Source organism: Ceratosolen solmsi, unplaced genomic scaffold (genome assembly GCF_000503995.2).
Source record: "Ceratosolen solmsi marchali unplaced genomic scaffold, CerSol_1.0 scaffold28, whole genome shotgun sequence".
Lineage (NCBI taxonomy): Eukaryota > Metazoa > Arthropoda > Insecta > Hymenoptera > Agaonidae > Ceratosolen > Ceratosolen solmsi.
In genome coordinates this window covers 4,263,417-4,286,176 of record NW_011948429.1, presented here as the reverse complement: position 1 = coordinate 4,286,176, position 22,760 = coordinate 4,263,417, and the positions used below count along the sequence as shown (strand labels likewise).

Here is a 22,760-nt window from a genome sequence, read left to right as displayed (position 1 = left end):
AAAAAAATTTTGTCTTTCGAGCGGTGATAGCATTGTTGCGTCATATACTGATCAATTGCTTATCTGCAAGTTTTTTAATAATATAATATCGATAATATACCTTTCAATATATATATATATATATATATATATATATAAGTACTTTATATATTTATTTACAAGTTTTTCGGCAAACTTTTCGTAACTTTTTATATCTTGATAAGGTATTGCATTAACTTATTTTCAGATAGTTTTTTTTTAAACTTTATACCATCACAGTTTATGAAGATTATGAAGTCGATATCGAGAAGCAGATAAGCTTAAGTAACTCGATTTATAACATACAATCCAGGCCAACTCTTTTTATATAAAATATTGGCTTAGATTTAGCATTTTATGAAATTAAAAGAGCTTGTAGTAAAAATCATTTAATAGCATCGCCATTCCCTTTAAGTTTAGACCCAATAATAATATTAATAATAATGTTATCTGTTAATCTTTTAAATATGGAGTTCAATATTTTTTAGCACAGACTCGTGCAAAGGCTATGATTTAGTTGTGGTTGGTGGTGGCATTATTGGATGCGCTACTGCCCGGGAAATGAAAATCAGGCATCCTCAGATGCGAATAGCAATTGTGGAAAAAGAGGATGGTCTCGCAAAACACCAAACTGGTCATAATAGTGGAGTTATTCACGCAGGCATTTATTATAAACCTGAGAGTCTTAAAGTTAGTCCGATGAAAATATTAATAGTTAATGTAAATTGTACTTCTTTTTATAATTTATATTTATAATTTTAGTCAAAATTGTGTGTAGAAGGTCTAAAATTATCATATGATTATATTAAAGAGAAAAATATTCCATTCAAGCAAGTAGGAAAGCTTATAGTGGCGAGCAACGATTCTGAAATTACCTATTTAAATGAACTGTATGAAAGAGGATTAAAAAATAAATGTCCTGACATCGAACTTATTGACAAAAACTGTATTAAAAATCATGAACCAAAGTGCACAGTAAATTAAGAACTGACAAATATTTTTTTTTTTTTTTTTTTTTTTTTTTTATATCATATTCAACATATTATTTATTAATTAATAATTATTTATAGGGTGTAAAGGCAATATGGTCTCCTTGGACTGGAATAGTCGATTGGGCAGTAGTATGTCAGCATTTTGCCGAAGATTTAAAAAAAATGGGGGGTGATATATTTTTAAATTTTGAAGTTTCCGGTATCGCTGAATGCGTCAAATGTAAGGGGGAAACTAACTCACCGTTTATATCTTTATATTCGACAAACAAAGTAGGCAAATATCAAATTAAATAGTTTTTGAATCAAAATAATTATCTTAAGCGCGTAGTTCCCATTATAAACAAATCACTCATCGTAAATATTAACGTAAAATTGTATTGTATTTTAGTAGAGAATTGTACGCGCTTTTTCCCAAATTGTACAATATATGAAATATCCATTGATTGTTTTTGCAAATCATCTGTTTAATTTCGCTTTTTTTATTACAGTACCTCAATACCAAATACATTTTAACGTGTGCAGGTTTGCATTCGGATCGATTAGCAGCTATAACAGGTTGTGACTTGAGTACACGTATTGTACCCATTCGTGGTGAATATCTTTTAATTAAAGAAGATAAGAAAAATTTCATATCAACAAATATATATCCAGTGCCTAATCCGAAATTTCCATTTCTGGGTGTTCATTTTACACCAAAATTAAATGGAGATACATGGATTGGTCCAAATGCCGTTGTAGCATTTGCGAAAGAAGGATATCATTGGAAGAATATAAACATTAAAGATTGTGCAGAATTAGCTAATTTCTCGGGTCTTTATAAATTATGTTTTAAACATATTGCTTCCGGAATATACGAAGTGATTAAATCCATTTTTTATGTATTGTCTATTAAAGAATCTCAAAGATTTGTACCAGAAATCCAATTTCGTGATGTAGTAAGGTATGTGTAATAAGGTATTTTTAAAGTTGTAAAAAATTTGCAATGAAGAATTTATTGAAAATTCCTGTTTCAGAGGTCCTGCAGGCGTAAGAGCACAAGCACTTGACAATAATGGTGATCTTATAGACGATTTTTTATTTGATACTGGTTTAAATAAAAGAGTTATCCATTGTCGAAATATTCCCTCGCCAGGAGCTACAAGTAGTCTGGCTATCGCTAAATTTATTTCAGATAAGTTAGAAAAAGATTTTAAACTTTAATCCAGCTTTTATCAATATGATAAGATATTTTCAGTCACGTTGAAGATATTAAAGAGATTATAAATTAAAATAAATTATGAAGTTAAACATCATTTGGTCTATAATACTATTTTTGTTAACAAAACACTCCGACACCACTAATATTATTACAAAATTTAAATAACATACTTATAAAGATTCTTTAAATTTTTATGTTATCAATAAAAGTAAAAAATAAAATTATTCATAACAATGCTTAAAACAACTTGCAACATTTTATTATATATTAAAGATTAATCGATTATGTACAAATCTCTTAGTAGTTTAATATTTACAATATTAAACGTTAAAAAAACAATCTTTTTAAACGTCTCGTGTATTAAATAATTTTTAATCCATTTGTGGATATTAATATTTTCCAGCCTGCAAAATCATATGCCGCTGTAACATGAAATGCCATATTTGTAATAACTACAATATACTCGGCTAAAGCAAACATCGAATAAACTGTAAATATAAAATTATATTAGTAATTCTTTTAATTTAATTATAATATTGATATATTAATGGAATTAAGTTACTATGTGCCTCACCAAACGGTTCGCAGTATTTATTGTGTCGATAAAAAAAGTAACAAGCTAACATTACAGCGCTTATATTTAAAACCATTGAATTGAATTTCCATTTGATTGATGTACTATTATGAATGTCTTTGGTAGTATTGCGACAATTTTTGGCAATAATATATGAGATAACCATGTACATTAAAGACATTAATAAAAAAGTTATAAATGATATCTTATGTAACACTGCAAAAAATTAAAATATTTTTAATATATTATGTACATTAAATAAACATATTACACTACCGATTCTATTTACCATAATTTTCATTGGAAGACCAAAAGCTCAAAGTAACTAATGCTATGTTTTCTGAAAAATAACTAAGAAGGGCAAAATTGGTCATGTTCCTTGCCCATTTATAAACAGTCTCTTTATAATATCGATAATACATATATAGCACTAAGGTTCTAATTATAGCTTGAGTAGCAATGGCTATCTCCCAGACATTTTTTTGAGGCCTATAATGGCCAATCGCAGCTGAAACGGATGGCAGGAAGTTATATACTTTACAATGTGTTTCAGTGGCATGTTCAAAATTATAAAGTATAGACCACAAAATACAAAATATAAAGCTAAAAAAGGGTAGACACACGGTAAACCATGCAATTTTTGAGACTGAAAGTATTACACGAAACCTGCTGATTTCCTCTTCCACTAATGGGATATAATCAGATCCCAAACGAAGTTTACTCATGATTTATAAGCTTTCCCTAATTAATAAGTGTCTTATTATGCTTAAATCCTGTAGTTAAAAAAATTAATTTACAAGTAAAACTTAATTTCTTCTCGTAATGAGAAATTTCATTTGAAATTGTTCTAATAGTTCAAAAATTTAATTTAAAACTTACATTGAAATATTGGCCTTTAAAATCTTTTGTCACTTGAATAAGAAAGGAATCTTTTTATCGTTGTAAGTCAAACAAAAAAATGTTTAAGCTCGTTATATTTGCATAATCTGAATTTAATCACAACTATGCTAAATGCTACAAACATTTACAAACACCTTTTTTCTTCATTCTCGATACTTTGTTTCAAAAGTTCAAAACAAACTCACGGAAATAATTAATTTTTCTTCGATGGTTTAATAAGTAATAGTTGAAATGCGTGTCTACTTTGTACAATATTTTATTCTTCAATTAATATTATAAACAATTTACAATTCTCAATTGTATATTTGAAATAATTGTATGATATATTATTCTTTGTTAAAAAACAAAAACAAAAACAAAAAAAAAAAAAAAAAAAAAAAAAAAAATAACTAAATAAATAAAAAAGTACCGTTGAAATATGCTTATTGTTAATAATTGTGCATACAACTTGAAATATATAATATCATTATATTGCAATTGAGTATTTAATAACAGTAAAAAACAGCATTTCGTTAAATAATCTGATTGATATCCAAATAAATACTGTACTTTGTTATGAATTAAAAAATACCGGCTTTAACTATATTGCAAATTTCAAAACTTTTACCCCAATCATCACCATGTTGGAGCGGCAACTGAAATTTTTTTGTGCTTAGTCAGAATTGGGCAGGGCAATCTGGAATTGGTCTTTGAAAGTGGATGTAACTATTTATTTTTGCCCTGATACTCGATTTTTCGTACAAACAGATCACGTTGTCAGTTGTCACATGCGCGCCAATTTCAATAAAACATGTAATTGAGAGAATTAAGCCGAGAACTATACTATTTATTTCACTAAGCATTAACTTGAATAATTTCAAAAAATAAAACGCTACACAAAAAAATTATTTACATTTTATAATTTATGTATTATTAATTTTATCAAAATTTTATTCCACATTTATTTCTCCATTTCCATAATGTTTATGTTGATTTCATTGCGTTAGATTGACGATTCGCGTGAGTACGACAGCTGACGAATTTCAAATTATTATTGCGCAGAATCAATAATTCAACACGAAATAACCATTCTGTTGTTAAGTAGTATATGGTTCCGCTTTCAATTCCTAATTACAAATAAGATATTAATAGTTTGAATATTAAATCGCATCAATAGTTTGTATTATTAAATGTAAATATATTTTAGATTATGTAACAATTGTTTTATTTTTCATTCGAGCCACTTATTATTATTACCATTACTATTATTATTATTATTATGATTATTATTGTTTTATTAAAGAAATTAATTTTATTTTTAGTGTTACGCAGTACTGAAACTTGCCAAGCAAAATAATTAATAGTTTCAATGAAATCTGGATAATGTTATGTTTTCTGCCATCATTATGCAAATAAAATAGCAATACATCGACTCTTCAATATAACAGATTCAATTATCCGTCAACAAAGTAGTGAAATATGTAAGTACATTATAATACATCCTCTAATGGCAATTAAATAAAATAAATTTAACTAAATTATCAAATATATTTTTAATTAATAGCCACAATGCATACATATTAATCATAGCAAATTTATATATACTTTTCTTATTTACCAAGGAAATATCTATGTTTACAATAAAAAGAACTTTTATTGTAAAAATTATATTTAATTTGTATGTTTTCTTAGAGTATAAATAATTTAGAAATAATAATATTATATAGCTAAGATTATATTGTGTATAATATCTATAAATATCTTACAAATTTGGATATATTAATTTTTTTTTTTATTAGCTAATGAAATAATATATAAATGATGATCGATAATAATAGTTTTATATTCTATACTACATTCATTCCACTGATTTCTTAACTATTGAATATATAATACCATAATACATATTAAATTATTAAGAAATTTTCAAAACAATTTATAACCTATAATTGCAATATCAATATATTAATACGGAAAAACTCTTCAAGCATTTGAAATCCTTGTGAAACTTAGTTTCCTGTAAAAATTTCATGTTTACAATTTGTTTTTATCTATTAATATGTTAAATTATTTTATTATTTTAAAATATATATTAATTTTCTTATAGGTTAATTTATAGTACATAAATGTGTATATACAAAGCTATGATTTTAATTCAAACTTTAAAGTAACAAAGTTATAGAACTTTGTTATTGAATATATTTCATATTAATAACAAGTATGCATATTGTCACTACTCTTTCAAATACTAAATTTTCAATTTTTACCGGTTTATGTCAGTGTCAATTTATATTATAATTAAATTCTGTTGAGAGTTTTGAACTCTATATGTTGATTATTGTTTTATTAGTAGATGATTAGTGAAAATATTTTGTCTTCAAATTTTGAACAATTTCTAGCTTTATTTAATAAATAAATTTATTATATTTTAATAATTATTTAGAAATTTACGATATCATCTAATTTATAAATTTATTGCATAAGTGGATATTGTATGCTGATAGTTTACTTTGATTCAATGTCATATGGAGTTAGCGATAGATAAAATTGAAATAAAAGCTAGTAAGATAAATTGTACTTTTTAATATTTTCTTTGACATACATTCTCTTGTCTATTTTAATTTGAATGTAATATGATACAGAATTATATTATCCAAATTATTAGCCCCATGTTTTATTAAATATGAAGAGTATGAAATACAAAGGATGTTTTTTATAAAACATAAATTGAGTTAAAATCTTTTTCCTCTAATAGAAACGATTACCAAATATGTTAGTAGACAATGTTTATAAAAAATATTGTACTTTTTAATGTTTGTGAAATTACAATGTTAGTAGTATTATATTTTTATAAAACTCTTGTAACAAAGTTTATTCATTTCGCTGCAATTTGAGGATTTGAAAACGCAAGACTGAAAAATATAAAATTATACTTAAATATTTTTTATATTTAATATTTTCTTTGAATATAGCAGAAAAAATACTCTGTATTGTGTGTAAAATTGTATAAAATTGTATAAAATTATATTTTTATAAATAATTTATACATTATATACATTCATAAATTAATCATGTAGTAATTAATGAAATATATATGTATATATATTATTATATATTATTTAATAAATAATATGTAAAACATATATATAAGACAAATATTAATTTTTAAATTTGATTATCGCAGTTTTCTAAATTTCATTTTACATTCTTGAATGTAAATTACAGTATAGAAACAATTATCTAAGAAATAAGATCATCAAATGTAGATTTACTTTTAGTTATTTTAAATCCTCTATTATGTATTTGTATATAAACATAAATTATAAACATATAATTTATAGAAAGAATAATATTTTGTCAATAATATTTTTTTGTGACTTTGTTTCAAAACAAGAATAATTTTATTAAAAATGACTAATAACTTATGTTCTTATTTATTATTTCAAGTAATATTACTTGATTTATGTTTTCTATTTTATTTTGTTTGCTTCGATATTATGAATTAAAATTGTAAATTAAATTAAATTAAATAAATTAAATAAATTAAAAGTGTAAGATACGTATCAAAAGAATGAAATAAAACATATTTGTACACATAAGTTTTATATCATTGAGATGAAAATTTTAACCAATAATAGCGTCTCTTATTTTTATAATTATATTTAGCAATTGTATTAATAAATAACAAACATTGTTTTATCAATGCATCAAAGTCAGATTGTTAAATTTGGGAATTCATCCTGCGTTGACAAAAATCAATAAAAATAATATACCAGTTAAGAGTATATTAATTTAGAGTTTCAATTACAATAATAAGACAATAAAAAACATGTGTTCGGACAAAGTTTTACAAAAAATAAATTTATACTTACCATCAATGACTTATTGTACATTAGTAATAACATTGGTGAGTCAACACAATTTTTTAATTTCAAGTCGATAGACCTAACATAAACAATATTAAAATTAATATTTTAAAGTCATACTCGTGTTCGTAATTCTCTACTAAGGAAAATGTTGTTCTTATGCCAAAATCTAACGATCATTTTTCTTTTGTCACAGAGAGAAAGGAACATAGAGAAATGAGATTTTTATAGAATTATGTCATTAATATTACAATAGTATTTAAGCTACGAGGATAACCAACTACGAAGACTTTCTGTGTTAAATGAAAGATCAGATTAATTTTATTCAAACGGGTTATTATTATTATTATTATATATATTTTTTAAGCATATTGCTATTTATATCTAACAACTGTTAGTTTTCTGTAAATATAGAATTAGATTGTAAACTCTCTAGATGCTTATTCATTTAATAAATTCATTTAATTTGAGAGTCCTTTTGGAAATCCAATTTAAATATTATCAATTTACATAAGTTTAATTATAATATCTATCGTTTGTATGTTTGTTTTATTATACATAAGATATCTAAATTTTCACTCTAGAATGATTTCTAAGAATTTTAGATTTTATTTACATTATTTTTAATTTTAATAAAAATACAAATAATACCGTTTTTTATTTTTATAACTATAATTTTTATTTTGATACTAACATTTATTGTACTTATCCTCAATTTTATTTTTAGCTATTTATTTACTTAAATAAAATACTTAAATAAATCATTTAAACATGATTTTATTGTTTCAAATTGACATAATTATATATTTAATAAGTCTATTTTAACCAGTAAGTTTTCTACCCCTAGTGTTTAATTCTTGATTGGTCTTAAGATTTGTTAGCTTTAAACTTCAATATATCAAATCTTATTTATATTCCATATTTTTTTTCTACATTTATTTTTGAAATAAATTCTATCTATTATATTCAATGAAAAAGTCGTGAAAATTATTTATTTAGTTCATTATAGCTTAGAACGGTAGATTTACAGTTATTATTGTCATTACTCATAATTTTTCAACTTCCAATATTTTGAAAACGTTTAAAAGTTATATATAAACATATATTTATCGCGTATAGTTTTCTCGTTTAAATTGACACATTAAATTATTTATGGTATGTAAGAGTGATTGGATAAGCCAATAACATGAATTGGCTCTAGCAGTTTGACTTTCAATTTATTGCTTATCTTATTTGGGTATTATTATATGAAATTGTGATGTGCATGAGTTGGTTAGTAAATTTTTATGGCATTCGAAAGTTGTGACAGCGGTTTTGCGGAAACAGAAAAATATGAATTTCGTGCTGTAATAAATAATTGCCATTGCGTTGAAAAAAAAAAAAAAAAAATTAAAAAAAGATTGATTAATTGAATCTTAATGATGTATGGAATAATTCATAAGCATGAGGAATTAGTATTTTTGCATCTTTTGCGATTTATGTTTCCATATTTTCATAACACTGATTTTCAAACATTGTAGAAGACGAAGTGATGACCGACTAATTTTATTTTTACAAATGTAATCGATTTTCTCTGCAAGATAAATGTCATTATTACATAAATAAAAATCATCATTATATAAATCAATTTTTTTTTTTTTTTTATTAATTTTCATTAGTGTGATCTCGTGATTGTTGTATGATATAGAACTCTCGTGCATTACAATTTATACCCTTTGCATTATTATTTTAATTTATTCTATGGATTTAGTTTGGAAAAGGTATATGTAGTAATAATACATCATTTCGTTGAGCTTCATTCGAAAGAAAGTGTGCTGCTGTATAGCTATTTAAGTCTTTTATTTTTAACTTTGTTTCATTATGGAATTGAACATTTTAAGTGACTTTTTATACTATTTTCTGAGTATATAGAAGGTTGAAAAATAGATAGGTAATGATGTGTAGATCCTCTTGGCGTAAAAACATTTATGTTCATCGTAACGAGTTGTGACTATTACTGTGATTTGCTTCGACTATCATTTCAATAATTTGAAAATCTTCTGAATTCAGCTTGTATTTTATTATTAAATTTTATAATCGTATTTTACAAGTATTCTGTACTGGCATTATTTCGTAAAAATTGTAAGTTTTATAATATAATTGAATGTCGTATTAAACGCTTATTTGTAGCAGAATATGCTTTTCATTAGCTTATCGATTAAATGTATTATAACGAGTAATTTTATAAAAAAACATTATTCGTATATATGTTCCATACAGTACAGGCATCGTCCATCTGACACTATTTATTATTTTATGCAATATCAGTTATGTGTTTCATAAGTAATTAAAAAGGAATACTTTTTTTTTTCTTTACTAATACTGTCGATTTATTGGTTATAGTTTTAAATATTATAATGATTAAAATTTTAATTTAGATGATAGATTCGAATAGTTAGTCCGTAAATTATCATATCCGTTAAATTGAAAAAATTACAAAAATTAAATTTCAACATACATATGCATTATATGTACATTATAATTGTTGGTTATCTTATATATTTATTTCGTTTAAAAGGTTTTGAATTAAATAAAAATTATAAAAGTAAAGAAATAATTTCTGTCTGCCTTTAATCAAACAAAGCAATTTTATTTCTATTAGAAATCTTATTATATATTTAAGTAATCATAAGATTTATAATATCTATTAATTTTTTAAACATGTTTATAAAATATCATTTGTTATATAATCAAGTTATTCATATAATTTTTCAAAATTTATGTAAACTGTCTCATAATAAAGTTGATAATGTCAACAGGCATTTAATAATAATTTATAAATGCACTTTTCAATAAAATTAGATAATAATATATAAGAGAAATTCTACTTTATGTCTCTTTTTTGGCTTTTCGCACTTTTTTTAACAATATATTATACATTTTTATTTATGGTATAATAAAAATTAATTTTTTAGATAAAACGAAATTTATATGAAATGTAAAAATTGTCAAATCATAACCATGAATAACATTTATACATTCAAATCATATGTTAAAAAAATATTTTCATTTTTTTTTTAAATTTATTACAAACTTTAATTAATTAATTGTCTCAATTGCTTATTAAATTAATTAAATTAGTTGATTGAAGCAAATTAATTTCAATTTATTATAAATTTTATACTAATTTTGTAATTTTATTTAATCTATTATTTAAAAATTTATATTATCATAGAATGAAAGTTAATGCAAATGGTAAAATTCAAATATTGAGTAAAAATAAGCATTTTTTAAAGTATCTAGTATTATCTTCTAAGCAAAATATATTTTAAACTACTTATGTACGGGCATAGCTTAAACGAAAATACACGAAAAGTTACATTTGGAATGACATAATAACGACACACTCCCGATTCTTGATATAGCCAAATGCATATAAAAGCACTTAAGTTTTATATACTTTCAGCTATTGTTGTTTTGTTATCGCATTAAAAAACTTTAATAAATCATAAGCTAATTTTGCTGTTTTGATCATTATATTGAAGAATGAGATTTATGTGAAATATAGCTTTCTAAAAAATTATTTCTTTTTTTTTTTTTTTTTTATAATAGAAAAGAAAATAGATTAGTATTTGATTGAAAAATATTTACGTTTACTAATGTACGCTTATAAATTGTATATAAATTTTAATTATACAAATGTACATAAATGCGAAAGTTATTTTATAATTTCATAAATAAGTTTCCAATGAAACTTTACATATATATATATATATATATATATATATAATTTCATATAACACAACCAATCGCTAAGGTCTGCATAATAAAATTGTTATTATCATAAGTAATTAGATGACTCTTTGAATTTGTATTGATTTGATTGATTGAAATTGAATTGATACATTTGAATTCATTTTTTGCGTATAATTAGTTCTTTATGCTGAAATGCACTTATTTTATAATATGGAGATGGATGTGACTTTTTAGGATTAAAATATGATAAAGTTTTAAAAAATTTACATTTAATAGCAAGTTAATTAAAGAAGTTTAAATAGCATAAATATACGGAATTTAAAATATTGAGCTTTAATTTTAAAAGCTATATAAAATGGGTGTATAGCAATTAAATATAAAAGTATAAGTCTTAAAGTGACAGATTCACACACACACACACACACACACACACAAATTAGTGATAATTTTGAAAAAGAAAATTAATTTTTATTTATATGAGCTTAATTTGTATTTTACCAAATATGACTTAGTAATAAAAGACAGGTGATCTATTTTTAAAATATATTTCAATTATTCAATTATTATATTTGTAAGTTAATATTTTAAAATTGTATTTATTCATAAAAATTTTAAAGAAAAGTTCAAAGGTTTCTTGAAAAACTTTTTTCTACTTTTTAAATCTTTTTAATTCATATATTCCTTGCTCTTTACGATTCAATGAAATTTTGGCAGTATTTCTCGATCTGCTGTAACAACTGTATTGTTTTTAAAGCATATTAACGAAAATTGGCAATTAAAATACATATTTGCAACTTTATTCAATGCAGTTTCATCGATTGCAGCTCGATATGATTGAAGGTCTGTTTGCGTTTTTTTTTTTTTATATTAAGCTCTTAGAGTAGAATCGAATGTACCATAAAAAATCCAAAACATCGGCAGATATATTGTTTTCTTTCTAATGAAGTAGTATTTTTTTCTTTAATTTTTCCTTCTTCTCATCGTAAGATCCATATGTAAAATGCATTTTGCGTCATTCCCATGATATAAAGGCCTGAGTTTTGAGTTTTTCTTTCGAGTTTTTCGACCGAATGGAATAATAATTTTGGCCATTTGTAATAATACGGAGCAAAGAAAAGGGATGTTCAAATAGCTGGCGTTGCTGTATGAGTAAATGTGAAAGAAACATTAGAAGTGGACGAGGCTGCACATTATCCAGTATTCGTTATAATGGAGAGTTAGATGATAATAACGTGTTAGATGCCGCAGTTGAGCAAACCCAATACACATCGAGGATAAGAGAGTGAGATAGTGAGATAGTGAGATAGCGAGATAGCGAGATAGCGAGATAGCGAAATAGCGAGATAGTGAGATAGTGAGAGAGTGAGTGAGTGATTGAGCGAGTGTGCGAGTGTGCGTGTGTGTGCGCGTGTTTGCGCGCGCGCGCGTGTGTTTGAGGGAGTGGGAGTGAGGGACGAGCGGTGCTGGCTTTCGAAATGTTCTCGGGACTTATAGCGGCGGTCTCCTGGCACTAAGCAGTTTATTTTAATACCTTCTCGAATAAGCCGTCGCCGTTCCCACACGTTCTTATAAAAATAGTTGGATAGCCCGCTTGTTGTTCCAGCGACTTATGTCCAAGCCCTATGGAACAATGGGGGGTCGGGGAGTCCGCGCTGGCGGCGATGTCCCGAGGAGGAGCTTTAAGTGCCGAGGCGGATCGTCGACGAGGGCAAAAATGCTCGGCCCCACCGCCGCCAAGCGCGACTACTGGCTTCCGCGTCGGCGGGGGCGCAAGCGCGCGGCCAGGTTTGTTGGCTCGCCGCCGACACGTGACATTTAACACATCGGCGATCGCTGGCAGTCGCGCGCTTCCCGACTCCCGTGGGAGATGCACGGCGCAGCTGGGCGCGGGGCTCTCTCTCGCATCCTCGTCGTTCAATCGTCGCCGCGAGCGCGGCCCTCGACGACCGCGCGGCAATGCGGCGGCTGCGACTCGCCGAGAGCCTCTCGCTATCTCAGGGCTGCCGATCGCGCCGGGGGTCCCGGGATCCGAGCCTTTTAATATTGTTCTCGGTATTTCGGGTCAACCTTGCAGCATCGTCGCTCTACTCACCGAGTGAATGAGCGTCGAAGTGTTGCGGTGAGGGGAGCCGTCGTCGTGTTCAGCGGTAAGTGCCACTCTCCGGTTATATTCGTTTATGTAGTCGGGCATTGTTTCTTGGCAGAGTGTACCTGGCAACCAGGTATGTAAGGACGCAATTTTACTCTTATTCGATCAGTTTATGCGCAAAGTAATTAAAAGATTAATTACTTCGCTTGCATTATTATTTGCGAGAGAAACATTTTCCCAAGTATTTTTGTGTAACTCGCGGCTAGACAATAACGCTATTAATGTAATCTTCGGTTATCTTTATTAGGCTCGAGTCAAGCAATATAATTTTTTCATATTGGTTTGATATTAATATTACTCATAATAAAGTCAGTCTTGCAAATCCACTTCAGTAATTGTAATTACTGTTTATCACTTTAGATAAATGGCAATTTGTATCGTGCACCAGCAACAATTTACAACTCTTATTACGTTTAAACATTAAATATAACGAAACTTCTATAATTGTCGTTCATTTATTTGGCAATGAATAATAATTAATAAACTAAAATAGCCTTTATTTAGACCTTATCATTGACGTTTCCATGCTCGTTTACGCGCCATTTCTATCGATCTACCAATATGTCGGCTTAAAATTTTAAGTAAATAATTGGTAAACATGAAAATGTAATATATTTGAGAATGCGACTAAGCATCTATGCAATATAGCTTAAATATTTAAATATTTAACTTTTATAGATTCACTTTTAGAACTTTTTATATCTTCCATTAACTGACAATTAAAAAAAAAAAATATATATATATATGTATATATAAACATTATGGTAATTACATATATTTTAACGATCCTTTGCTTAAAAATACATATTCGATATTGATATTTCATCGTTAATTTTGAGATATACAAATAAATTTCACAACAAATTTAAATTTCTTACCTTTTAATTTTATATTACAAGAATAATTAATAACGAAAAATCATTAAGTTTATTACACTTAAAATAATTTAATTAATTAAAGCTATTATTGTTAATACAAATAAACGTTATACGATAACATTTTAATAATTAAACATTGTTTCAAGCGTTATGTTTTTACCGATTTTAAAACGAATTATAAATATATAGTAATATAAATATAAATGATGTAAATAGATAATAATAAATGAATATTATTAATACGTGTAAAATGTAATAGTGATAAAAATTATAGCGATCTAAATGCTTTACTTTGCTTTTCATCGCTTTATCGAATTATTTAATATCTGTAAAAAAAGGAAAAACTTTCAATTTAATAGGCTCGTTTAATTCGACGATGGATCATTGTAATAATAGTTGATTAAAATATTAATTAAATAAAATCATATTAATTATTAACTGATATAATTAATAAACATATAATAATTGACTAATAATTATTAGAAATTGCTGGTTGTGATTAATTGAATTATCGATAGAATTTAAATGATCTGACACTTTTATTTATAGTTACTTTTTGTTTTCACGAATTCCAAAAATAAATTTTAATTCAATAATCTACATGATTTTTAAAGCTTAAATTTCATATTTAATGCACAGTATTTAGTAACACATACAATCATTTCTTATTTATTAATAAAGTAATTGTAAATGTTTCCCAATAAAATAATTTAAATTTATTTTATTAAATGAATTTATAATATTATTTTAATTAAATGTATTGTCCCGATGACAAAATGTGCATGTGATACATTATAGAATTAAACGAGGTATTACGAGCTCGAAATTTTTGACACCGGCATGACTTTGACATGGACGAAAAAGAAAAATTCACATTTTTTACTGCAACTTTGTTTTGTGTATATTTGGTTTAAATACTTTTGCATCTGTAAGTTTTTGATTTCTGATCGAACATATATAATGCGTATAATATGTTTTAATTTAAGTTCATTCTTTAAACATTATTTCATTTATGGATAATAAATTTGTTAAAAAGTTTTTTGTTTTGATCACAAAGGCAGTCGTCAAATTTTCCATTATATTACTGCGAAAGATGTTTCTTTTTTCGCATTAATCTAATAAAAACAATATTTAAGATATTATATTTTATATTAATCAATTATATTATATAAAGTTGATTAATTTGATTAAAGATAATTAATATAAACAAAAGAAAAAAAAAAAAAAAATTCTTTTTTAACATAGACTACATACATTCCAAAATAATATTGAATGCCAAAATTTAATTTATTTCCTTTTTTATTTCAAACATATTAATGTAATTATATTTTTTGGCAATGTTTAAAATTCTTGTTAAAATCCTCATCAAAGTGTACAGCTAATAAGAAGTTCACGAAGTACTGTTGTCAAGATTTCGATGAATTATCTCGGTATGGTGTAGGATATAAATAAAAATAATGAAAATAATAAATGATAAAGAGATAATTAAAATTAATTATATTCTTTTTTAATACGAATATATTGACAATCTATTATATTATTTAAATAGAAACTCATTAATTTTATTTTCTTTATGGTTATTAATTGAAAATAAAATAAAATATTTCTAATAATTATTATGAAGAAATATTATAAGGCTATTTCATTTTATAAGTAAATTGAAATTTAACTAAATTAATTAAATTCTAAAGTCGCCAAAGTCCGATACGTTATATTTGAACGTTTCAAATACTTTATTTCAAAAGCAATATATTTCCCTTTGTTTTTAGAAACTTAATTTATTTATCGGTTAAAACTGAAGAGTACAATCATATATTTTTCTCTCTCTTTTTTTCTTCTCCTTTTACATGAATCTCATTTTATCTCGTTAAGTTACTTATAAATGCATGTGAAAATAAACAAAAAGTTGAGATCAATTTATGCATTATTTAGAGTTTATTTTTACCAGGAACATAAGGTATTTGTAACGAAAGAATTTAAAAAAAAAAAAAAAAATAAAAATATTCTCACAGCAAAGTGTGTAATGTATTGCTTGCTACTGTCTATGAGTATTTTATAGTCATTGCAACTAATCGTGGTGTTGTAACTTTTTATTAATTGTTACACATCGGCCTCTTAAAGTATTCTAAAATAAATAGATGCAGCTGTTGTATATGCAAGACTCGAATGCCCGATATCTGAGTTGGGTATAAAAATCAAACCTACGCTATTATATTTGTCATGTTATTTTTACTTTGTAATTATTTTAATACGCTTGATTCGAGCCACACCATTAGACGAATAGACGCAAATGTAAATTTATAAATTTATATAGTCGCCTGAAGGTGCAGCGGGTGTATTGAAAATGAAAATTCAGTTGGAAAAATGTTTCATTGAGCGGACGAAGCCTATAGTTAGAACGTAATTCGTATTCAGCATAAGAATAATCTTTGAGACAGATATGACAAGCGAATTGCTGTACGAATCGTCGGCGGCGCCGCGCTCCGAGGACGGCGAGCGTAAGGTCGCCCAAAAGCGCTGGCGTTTGCTGGCCCGCGCACTCACCCGCTCACTGAACTTCTTCGAGGACGAAGTTCTCGGTAAGAACGAGGAGATATCGGCGCGACGCTTCACCACCTTCGACCTCCTCCACCAAGTGCATCTCGAGAACGAGGACGAATGCACCTGGTGGCTGTATACTGGATTACTCGAGGGAGAGCTTTACGAGGTGCTGGTGCGACGCATCAGCAAGTGCTTCACCGCCAACGAGCTCATTGGCTTTAACAACACTGGCAACGTATGCGTTTGGCCGTCCGAGGAATGCTTAGCTTATTACCTACTTAAGGTGAGCTTTTAGCATTAAAATCGCCCAACGTGATGCTTTTTTACGAAGCGGTAGACACCGTCTTTCGCGTATTCATTGGGGTGCAATAGACGCCTCGTTCAAAGATTTCGAGTGCTTTGTTCTGTGATCGTCTCGATTTTGTTAAAAGACTTCGAGATTTCGCTGGCCAATCATCATAATGATAAACATTATCAATTATGTGTTTCGAGCGTAGCCCTTTTTTTTTTTTTTTTTTTTTTAAACTAGCACATTTGTGTTGGTACTATTTGTTCAATTTAACTCGATTTAACGCATTTATAATCATCGCATTAATAATACAATATTTTAATTAATTCTTTATTTTGTAGGAGCGACATCGCTACGAGCTTTTAACAATAAACATTGAATATGTATATTATATAGTATGCATTATACGGTATTTTTGTTATAAAGTTTTTTCTAATAAATGTCACGATTGTTTTGTAAATAAAATAATTTTTCAAATGAAAAGTTTATTTTTTTTTATTATTATTTATTTATTTATTTGTTTATTTATTTATTTATTTATTTTTTTTTTTTTTTTGATTAATATAACATCTATGAAAAACGAAGGCTTATTTTATTGAAATATTAAAACTTTTTCTATGAGGGATGAAGGATGAAAAGTTTCAGTATTCCGAGAAAGAAGCGAAGGCGTACTTTCTTATTTTCAGCTTAGTTTAGTATTTATCTTTCAATTAAATTTGACGTAGACATTAGTTAAATATACAGTTTCATTTTTTGTAAATGTAAAAATAACATGTAAAATACGAAACCTTTTGTTTTGCAATAACAGGCTTAGCGCGTATCCAATTATCAAGTATAATGTAAATAAATGTAAGCAAAGGATTAAAAATCTTAATAAAATAAGGCTCTTATCATTGTGCATACTTAGTAGCGGATTAAAGAGGCTTAACATAAGACTCTTATTATTTGGCACTTGTATACGTAATTCTTGAGTTTTTACTTTACTACGCGCACGCACCGAAAATATATTAACATGAAATTGGTGGAGGGGGGGGGGAGGTGACTTTACAGGCCAAGTTCGCGATATATCATAATACATAATTGCATAGTGCTCGTGTCGGGGCACATTTGGGCTAAACAAATCGAGGCAGCGTAGCATGTCGTTGATCTAAAATTAAGCGGCGACATAAATTTACACTCGTGCACGAGTGTATTGATCGTGATAGCTTGCTCGACAACTGTCCATGACATTCGAGTGCCTTAAAAATGCCAATTATCATTGAAATGACAGATATGAGAGAGTGTAAGAGAGAGAGAGAGAGAGAGAGAGAGAGAGAGAGAGAGAGAGAGTGAGCCATTTAATTATCGAGCTAAAGAGTCTAACGAGCACTTAGTGTAACACTTATTAAGCACTTAATGAGCGGGGGCTTATCGCCGGCGTTCTAAATGCACCGCTGACGAGAAAGCCACGACGACTGACTTGTGTGTTTTGTGCCCCAATGATCGTTAATACGAAGAATCCGGAAATCTGCCGGAGACGTAAGGTCCTGGAGCTTGGCGGGGGTATGAGCTGCCTGGCCGGAGTGCTGGCGGCCAAGTATTGCGAGCCGAGCTCGGTGACATTGACGGACGGGAACGCGAGGAGCGTCGAGAACGTCAGGTGTATCGTCGAGAGGAACGGCATGGCTGGGCTGACGAGGTGCGCTGTCGTCCAGTGGGCCAGGGCTGCCAAGGCCTTGCGACAGTCGAGCACCGCGGCCTGCAGCGCTAATCGCCTCCTCCTCTTACAGGTGATTGGATTAGGCCGGGTAGTAGCGGGGCTTACGTGTCCGTGACTCGGCGCGCGAGCTTGATTCCGAGAGCCCACCGTGGCCATCGTCTCGGAGCGCACGTCCGTGCACCGCGAGAGCCGCACACGCACCCCCAGTCCCTTATTCCACCAGCTGTTGTGCCGCGAAGGGGGAACGGAGTGTCGAATTCGCGCGCCGAAATCCGTTAATTTCCAATGATTCGCTTAAGAATCGATGCACCATTGAGGATATTTACCCTACTACTACTGCTTGGAGTGGGAGGCTGCAACGGGTCTGTAGTGTACTCATCACCCCTTTCCCTTTCCCCCCTACCCCTCCCCATCCCCATCCCCATCCCCATCCCCAACCCTCTCCCACACCATTCGTCCACTCACGGGCATGTTGTTATTGAACAAAATTGAACAAAATAAGTAGAGGTGCAGTCTCCCGAGTCGGTTGGCTTGAGAGTACAAATCGTACGAATCTCGTCGATTGCAAAGTAATTGCTACGTTTTATTCTTCATCTTTTTTCTTTCTTTTCTTAAGGAAGCTCTCGTTTAAGGTCACCGTATAGTGCCAACACTAATACCTTGTTAATTGATTCAATTTCAATACTAATACGAACATAATCGCCAGTAATTAACGCATACTTAATTACGTATATATTTCATTATAATTTATTAATTCATGAGACTTTCTATGTAATATTCATTGAGAAATTTTGGCATAGCGTATGCTGCCAAATGTATATGTAAGACTTTCACCAGAATAGACTCGATTAATAAGCTAGACATTTGCCAGACATTTCTTAGGCTTTCATTTTTTTTTCTTTTTTTCATTCCATGCAATTTAGATTATCGTGCAGTATTGAAATAAACTTGTAAAACTATCTTTATTTGAAGTAATTGTCGAATATTACAATTTTAAAGCTTCGAATTGAATAATATTTCACTAATACGCGCCATAAAAGACGATGTGAACTTTACAAAAAAATATCAGCCTCTTATGCATTAAAGCAATATTAATTTAACAATTGATATAGATTATTATTTTGCAAAAGTACATATATAGTTTTATGCAATGAAATGTGTTCAATTTTCATAGATCCATTGAAATTCATAGATTATTTGATTATGATAAAAGTAATGAGGTATATTTCGAACAAATTTTTCTTCACTCACATTATATAATTCCGAAATTGCTGTTGAAACATACAATGTATTCTTTCACATTCGATATTCCGTTATTTTCCAGCTTATAATATGTGAAATGACTTTTATTCTTCAATTATACTTTGACTGAATCTTAAAAGCTTTCTTCCATTGGAGTAATGTTGCTATATTTCAATTACATTTGTTCGCCTAATCTCTCAATACATTGAATGAATTCATAATTGTCAATTACGATCATCATATTTTAAAGTTTAAGTATATTGTTATTTATTGTTATTTATTGTTATTTATTATTCAAGCTGTCATTTTATACTAACGAATAGTCAGAATTAAATTATAGAATTTTATTAATCTGATATAAAAAAAAAAAAAAAAAAAAAAAAAAAAAAAAAAAAAAAAAAAAAAAGCGAATGAAGTTTATGAAATCTGATTACATTAAAATTGTAAAATAATTTTAAAAGCTCCTTGTAAAAGATTGTAAATTCAATATTTCACTTGAAAACTAAAAAGTTACTATTGCTTACCAATGCCTTGAAATGTTATACTACATTACAAGAAAGTAGTAAAAAAATCTTAGCTATGATAATTATTTTATCCACTTTATTTTAGCAAACTTCATTATCAGAACAAAATACTTGAAGGGTCACAGAAGAGTGAATGAAATGCACGAGCAGTGATTATCCTTCAAATTAATTCGGACTTGGTCGTATGCTCGTAAGCCCCGACAGCTCGCGTTTGGTGTCAATTATTTGAGTTTTGTGGAGTGTATTAATCATTTTCCTCCATACCAGTGTGTTTTGTATTATGTGCGATGGAGTGATGATTTCATTTCTGCATGAAAGCTCGTGAGTTCATTAAATGCTTGCGCTTGTCACTTTCAGCCGCCAGTATGCATTAATCCGATTATTAAAATCTTATTATGCAATAAATTGATTAGTTATGGATAGTCTAGTGCGATCCATTTTTTTTTATCCGAAAATTGATGAGGGAAGAATAGGGACGGTGAAAATTGGAAGTGATATAATAATTAATTTTATTTTGCATTTAGAATAATGGAAGAGGAATATACATTCGTGATCATTGGTTACGAGAGACAATGACATTTTTATAAAAACGGCAATAAGCCATACATATAGCGCATTTTAATTGGCAGATTTATTAATTTCACACTCTAAATTCTCTCCTCTTCAAATATCATTCTCATACCTTATTACATCAAGTCAAATACAAATAAGATTAATTATAAATAAATCCGGTATTCACTGCGGATCACTTTACCGATGTCCTTCCTATTTCTAAAACATATAATAATTTAATTTTTCGGCTTTAATCTCACTATACTAGTCTTATAAAAGTGTTTGGAATGACCTTGCGCATATAATAGTAAATCTAAGATCCTGTTTATTGGTAGTTAACTTAACGTATTTATTATGGGTATGATACTTAATTTCTAAATAATTTGGAAACATTCCAATTCTCTGTGCAATCGTTTTCGACTTCCTGTGACTTATGATAATAGTGTAAAGGCGTACACATATAATCCATAGTACAGTGCGTATAAATTATTCCATTTTAAAAATTCTAAATGATTATTAAAATGATATCGAAATATCGGTATATGAATAATTACCTATCTTTTATTTAAATGCTAATGAGACAATTTAAAAAGTTTTTTATCACATTATATTTGATTCCGGTTAATATGAAATCTTCATCGCATGACAATTTTAGTTTACTTAGTATTTTGCCTACGCAAGTCTTTTAATAGAAATACCTTTTGTCGATTCATTATTAACGTTTGTATGTAATTCTTGAAAATTTGGTAATCGGCTCTCATTCGTTTTTCAATCATCAATGATTCGAATTAATTACGACATAAAGTAAAATTAGATACCGAGTTAATTAGTAGATACCGATGGCATAGTATTCTATTATTATAAGATTAAGAAAAATTGTGAATAATCTGTGACTGTGCTTGCGCTTATTAGCATGCTTAATTAATACAGTGACTGTGTACTCATGTGTATGTGTATCCACGAAAGCAGGAGTTCAATGGTGAGGCTTCGTATGAGGTTATACTCTGCGCGGACTGTCTATTCTTCGACGAGGCGAGACTCGATCTTGTTGATACGATTAATGGCTGGCTGGCCGATGACGGAGTTGCCCTGGTTATGGCGCCGCGTCGGGGCACAACCTTCCGCGAATTCGCCGAAGCCGCGGTGCAGCGGGGCTTCATTGCCCGGCAGGTCGAGAGCTACGATACCGAGGTTTGGTCTCGACATTTAGATCTGTTAGCAACGAATCGCGACTACTGCCCTGATATCCACTTCCCTGTGCTACTTGAACTCACTAAGCAGAAGAAGATCCCACCTGGATGATGCTCGAACGCGGCTATAGTGTAAATTTACCTCAACGATCATTAATTGCTCAAGAAATTGGGTAATTTGAATCGAGAAATTCAACCATGCGCTCCCACTATCACACGCACACCCCTCCCCCGCCCCTATAATCCCTAAAACCGTCATTCCATCTCCACCTCTCACCCATTATCACACTCTTCATCTCTCCCACTCCTACTCTCTTGTCAATTTTCATTCGAAAGCAGATAGATAGCGTGGTTAGCTGAATGCCGGACAAAAAAGATGAGAGTTCGAATTAAGGGACACCTTTCTTCATTGAAACTTATTGAAAAAGTGTATT

The 22,760-nt window shown here is 28.7% G+C and overlaps 3 protein-coding genes across 8 annotated transcripts; 2 read left to right on the top strand and 1 right to left on the bottom strand.

The window, feature by feature from the left end:
* The first annotated feature begins 270 nt into the window (after positions 1 to 270).
* Positions 271 to 2,329, top strand: L2HGDH (L-2-hydroxyglutarate dehydrogenase). Its single transcript, XM_011501677.1, has 6 exons — positions 271 to 275; positions 492 to 708; positions 781 to 993; positions 1,089 to 1,280; positions 1,499 to 1,950; positions 2,024 to 2,329. Exons 1-6 carry the CDS (start codon positions 271 to 273, stop codon positions 2,208 to 2,210), a joined length of 1,266 nt encoding a protein of 421 aa, XP_011499979.1. The 3' UTR covers positions 2,211 to 2,329.
* A 131-nt stretch (positions 2,330 to 2,460) lies between these two features.
* Positions 2,461 to 4,504, bottom strand: LOC105363800 (post-GPI attachment to proteins factor 2). 6 transcript variants are annotated; one of them, XM_011501588.1, is made up of 5 exons: positions 4,290 to 4,504; positions 3,662 to 3,837; positions 3,072 to 3,555; positions 2,783 to 2,998; positions 2,461 to 2,696 (listed from the first exon to the last, which is right to left on the bottom strand). In XM_011501588.1, the coding sequence occupies exons 3-5, from the start codon at positions 3,505 to 3,507 to the stop codon at positions 2,569 to 2,571; spliced, it is 780 nt and encodes a 259-aa protein (XP_011499890.1). In that variant the 5' UTR covers positions 3,508 to 3,555; positions 3,662 to 3,837; positions 4,290 to 4,504; the 3' UTR covers positions 2,461 to 2,568. The 6 variants fall into 6 exon arrangements, with proteins under 6 accessions (XP_011499890.1, XP_011499891.1, XP_011499889.1 ...); XM_011501589.1 differs by lacking the exon at positions 3,662 to 3,837 and having other exon boundaries at positions 3,072 to 3,290; XM_011501587.1 differs by lacking the exon at positions 4,290 to 4,504 and having other exon boundaries at positions 3,662 to 3,895.
* An 8,684-nt stretch (positions 4,505 to 13,188) lies between these two features.
* LOC105363799 (calmodulin-lysine N-methyltransferase) lies at positions 13,189 to 22,500 on the top strand. Its single transcript, XM_011501586.1, has 4 exons — positions 13,189 to 13,409; positions 16,728 to 17,113; positions 18,616 to 18,864; positions 22,103 to 22,500. The coding sequence occupies exons 2-4, from the start codon at positions 16,730 to 16,732 to the stop codon at positions 22,436 to 22,438; spliced, it is 969 nt and encodes a 322-aa protein (XP_011499888.1). The 5' UTR covers positions 13,189 to 13,409; positions 16,728 to 16,729; the 3' UTR covers positions 22,439 to 22,500.
* The last annotated feature ends 260 nt before the right edge of the window (positions 22,501 to 22,760 follow it).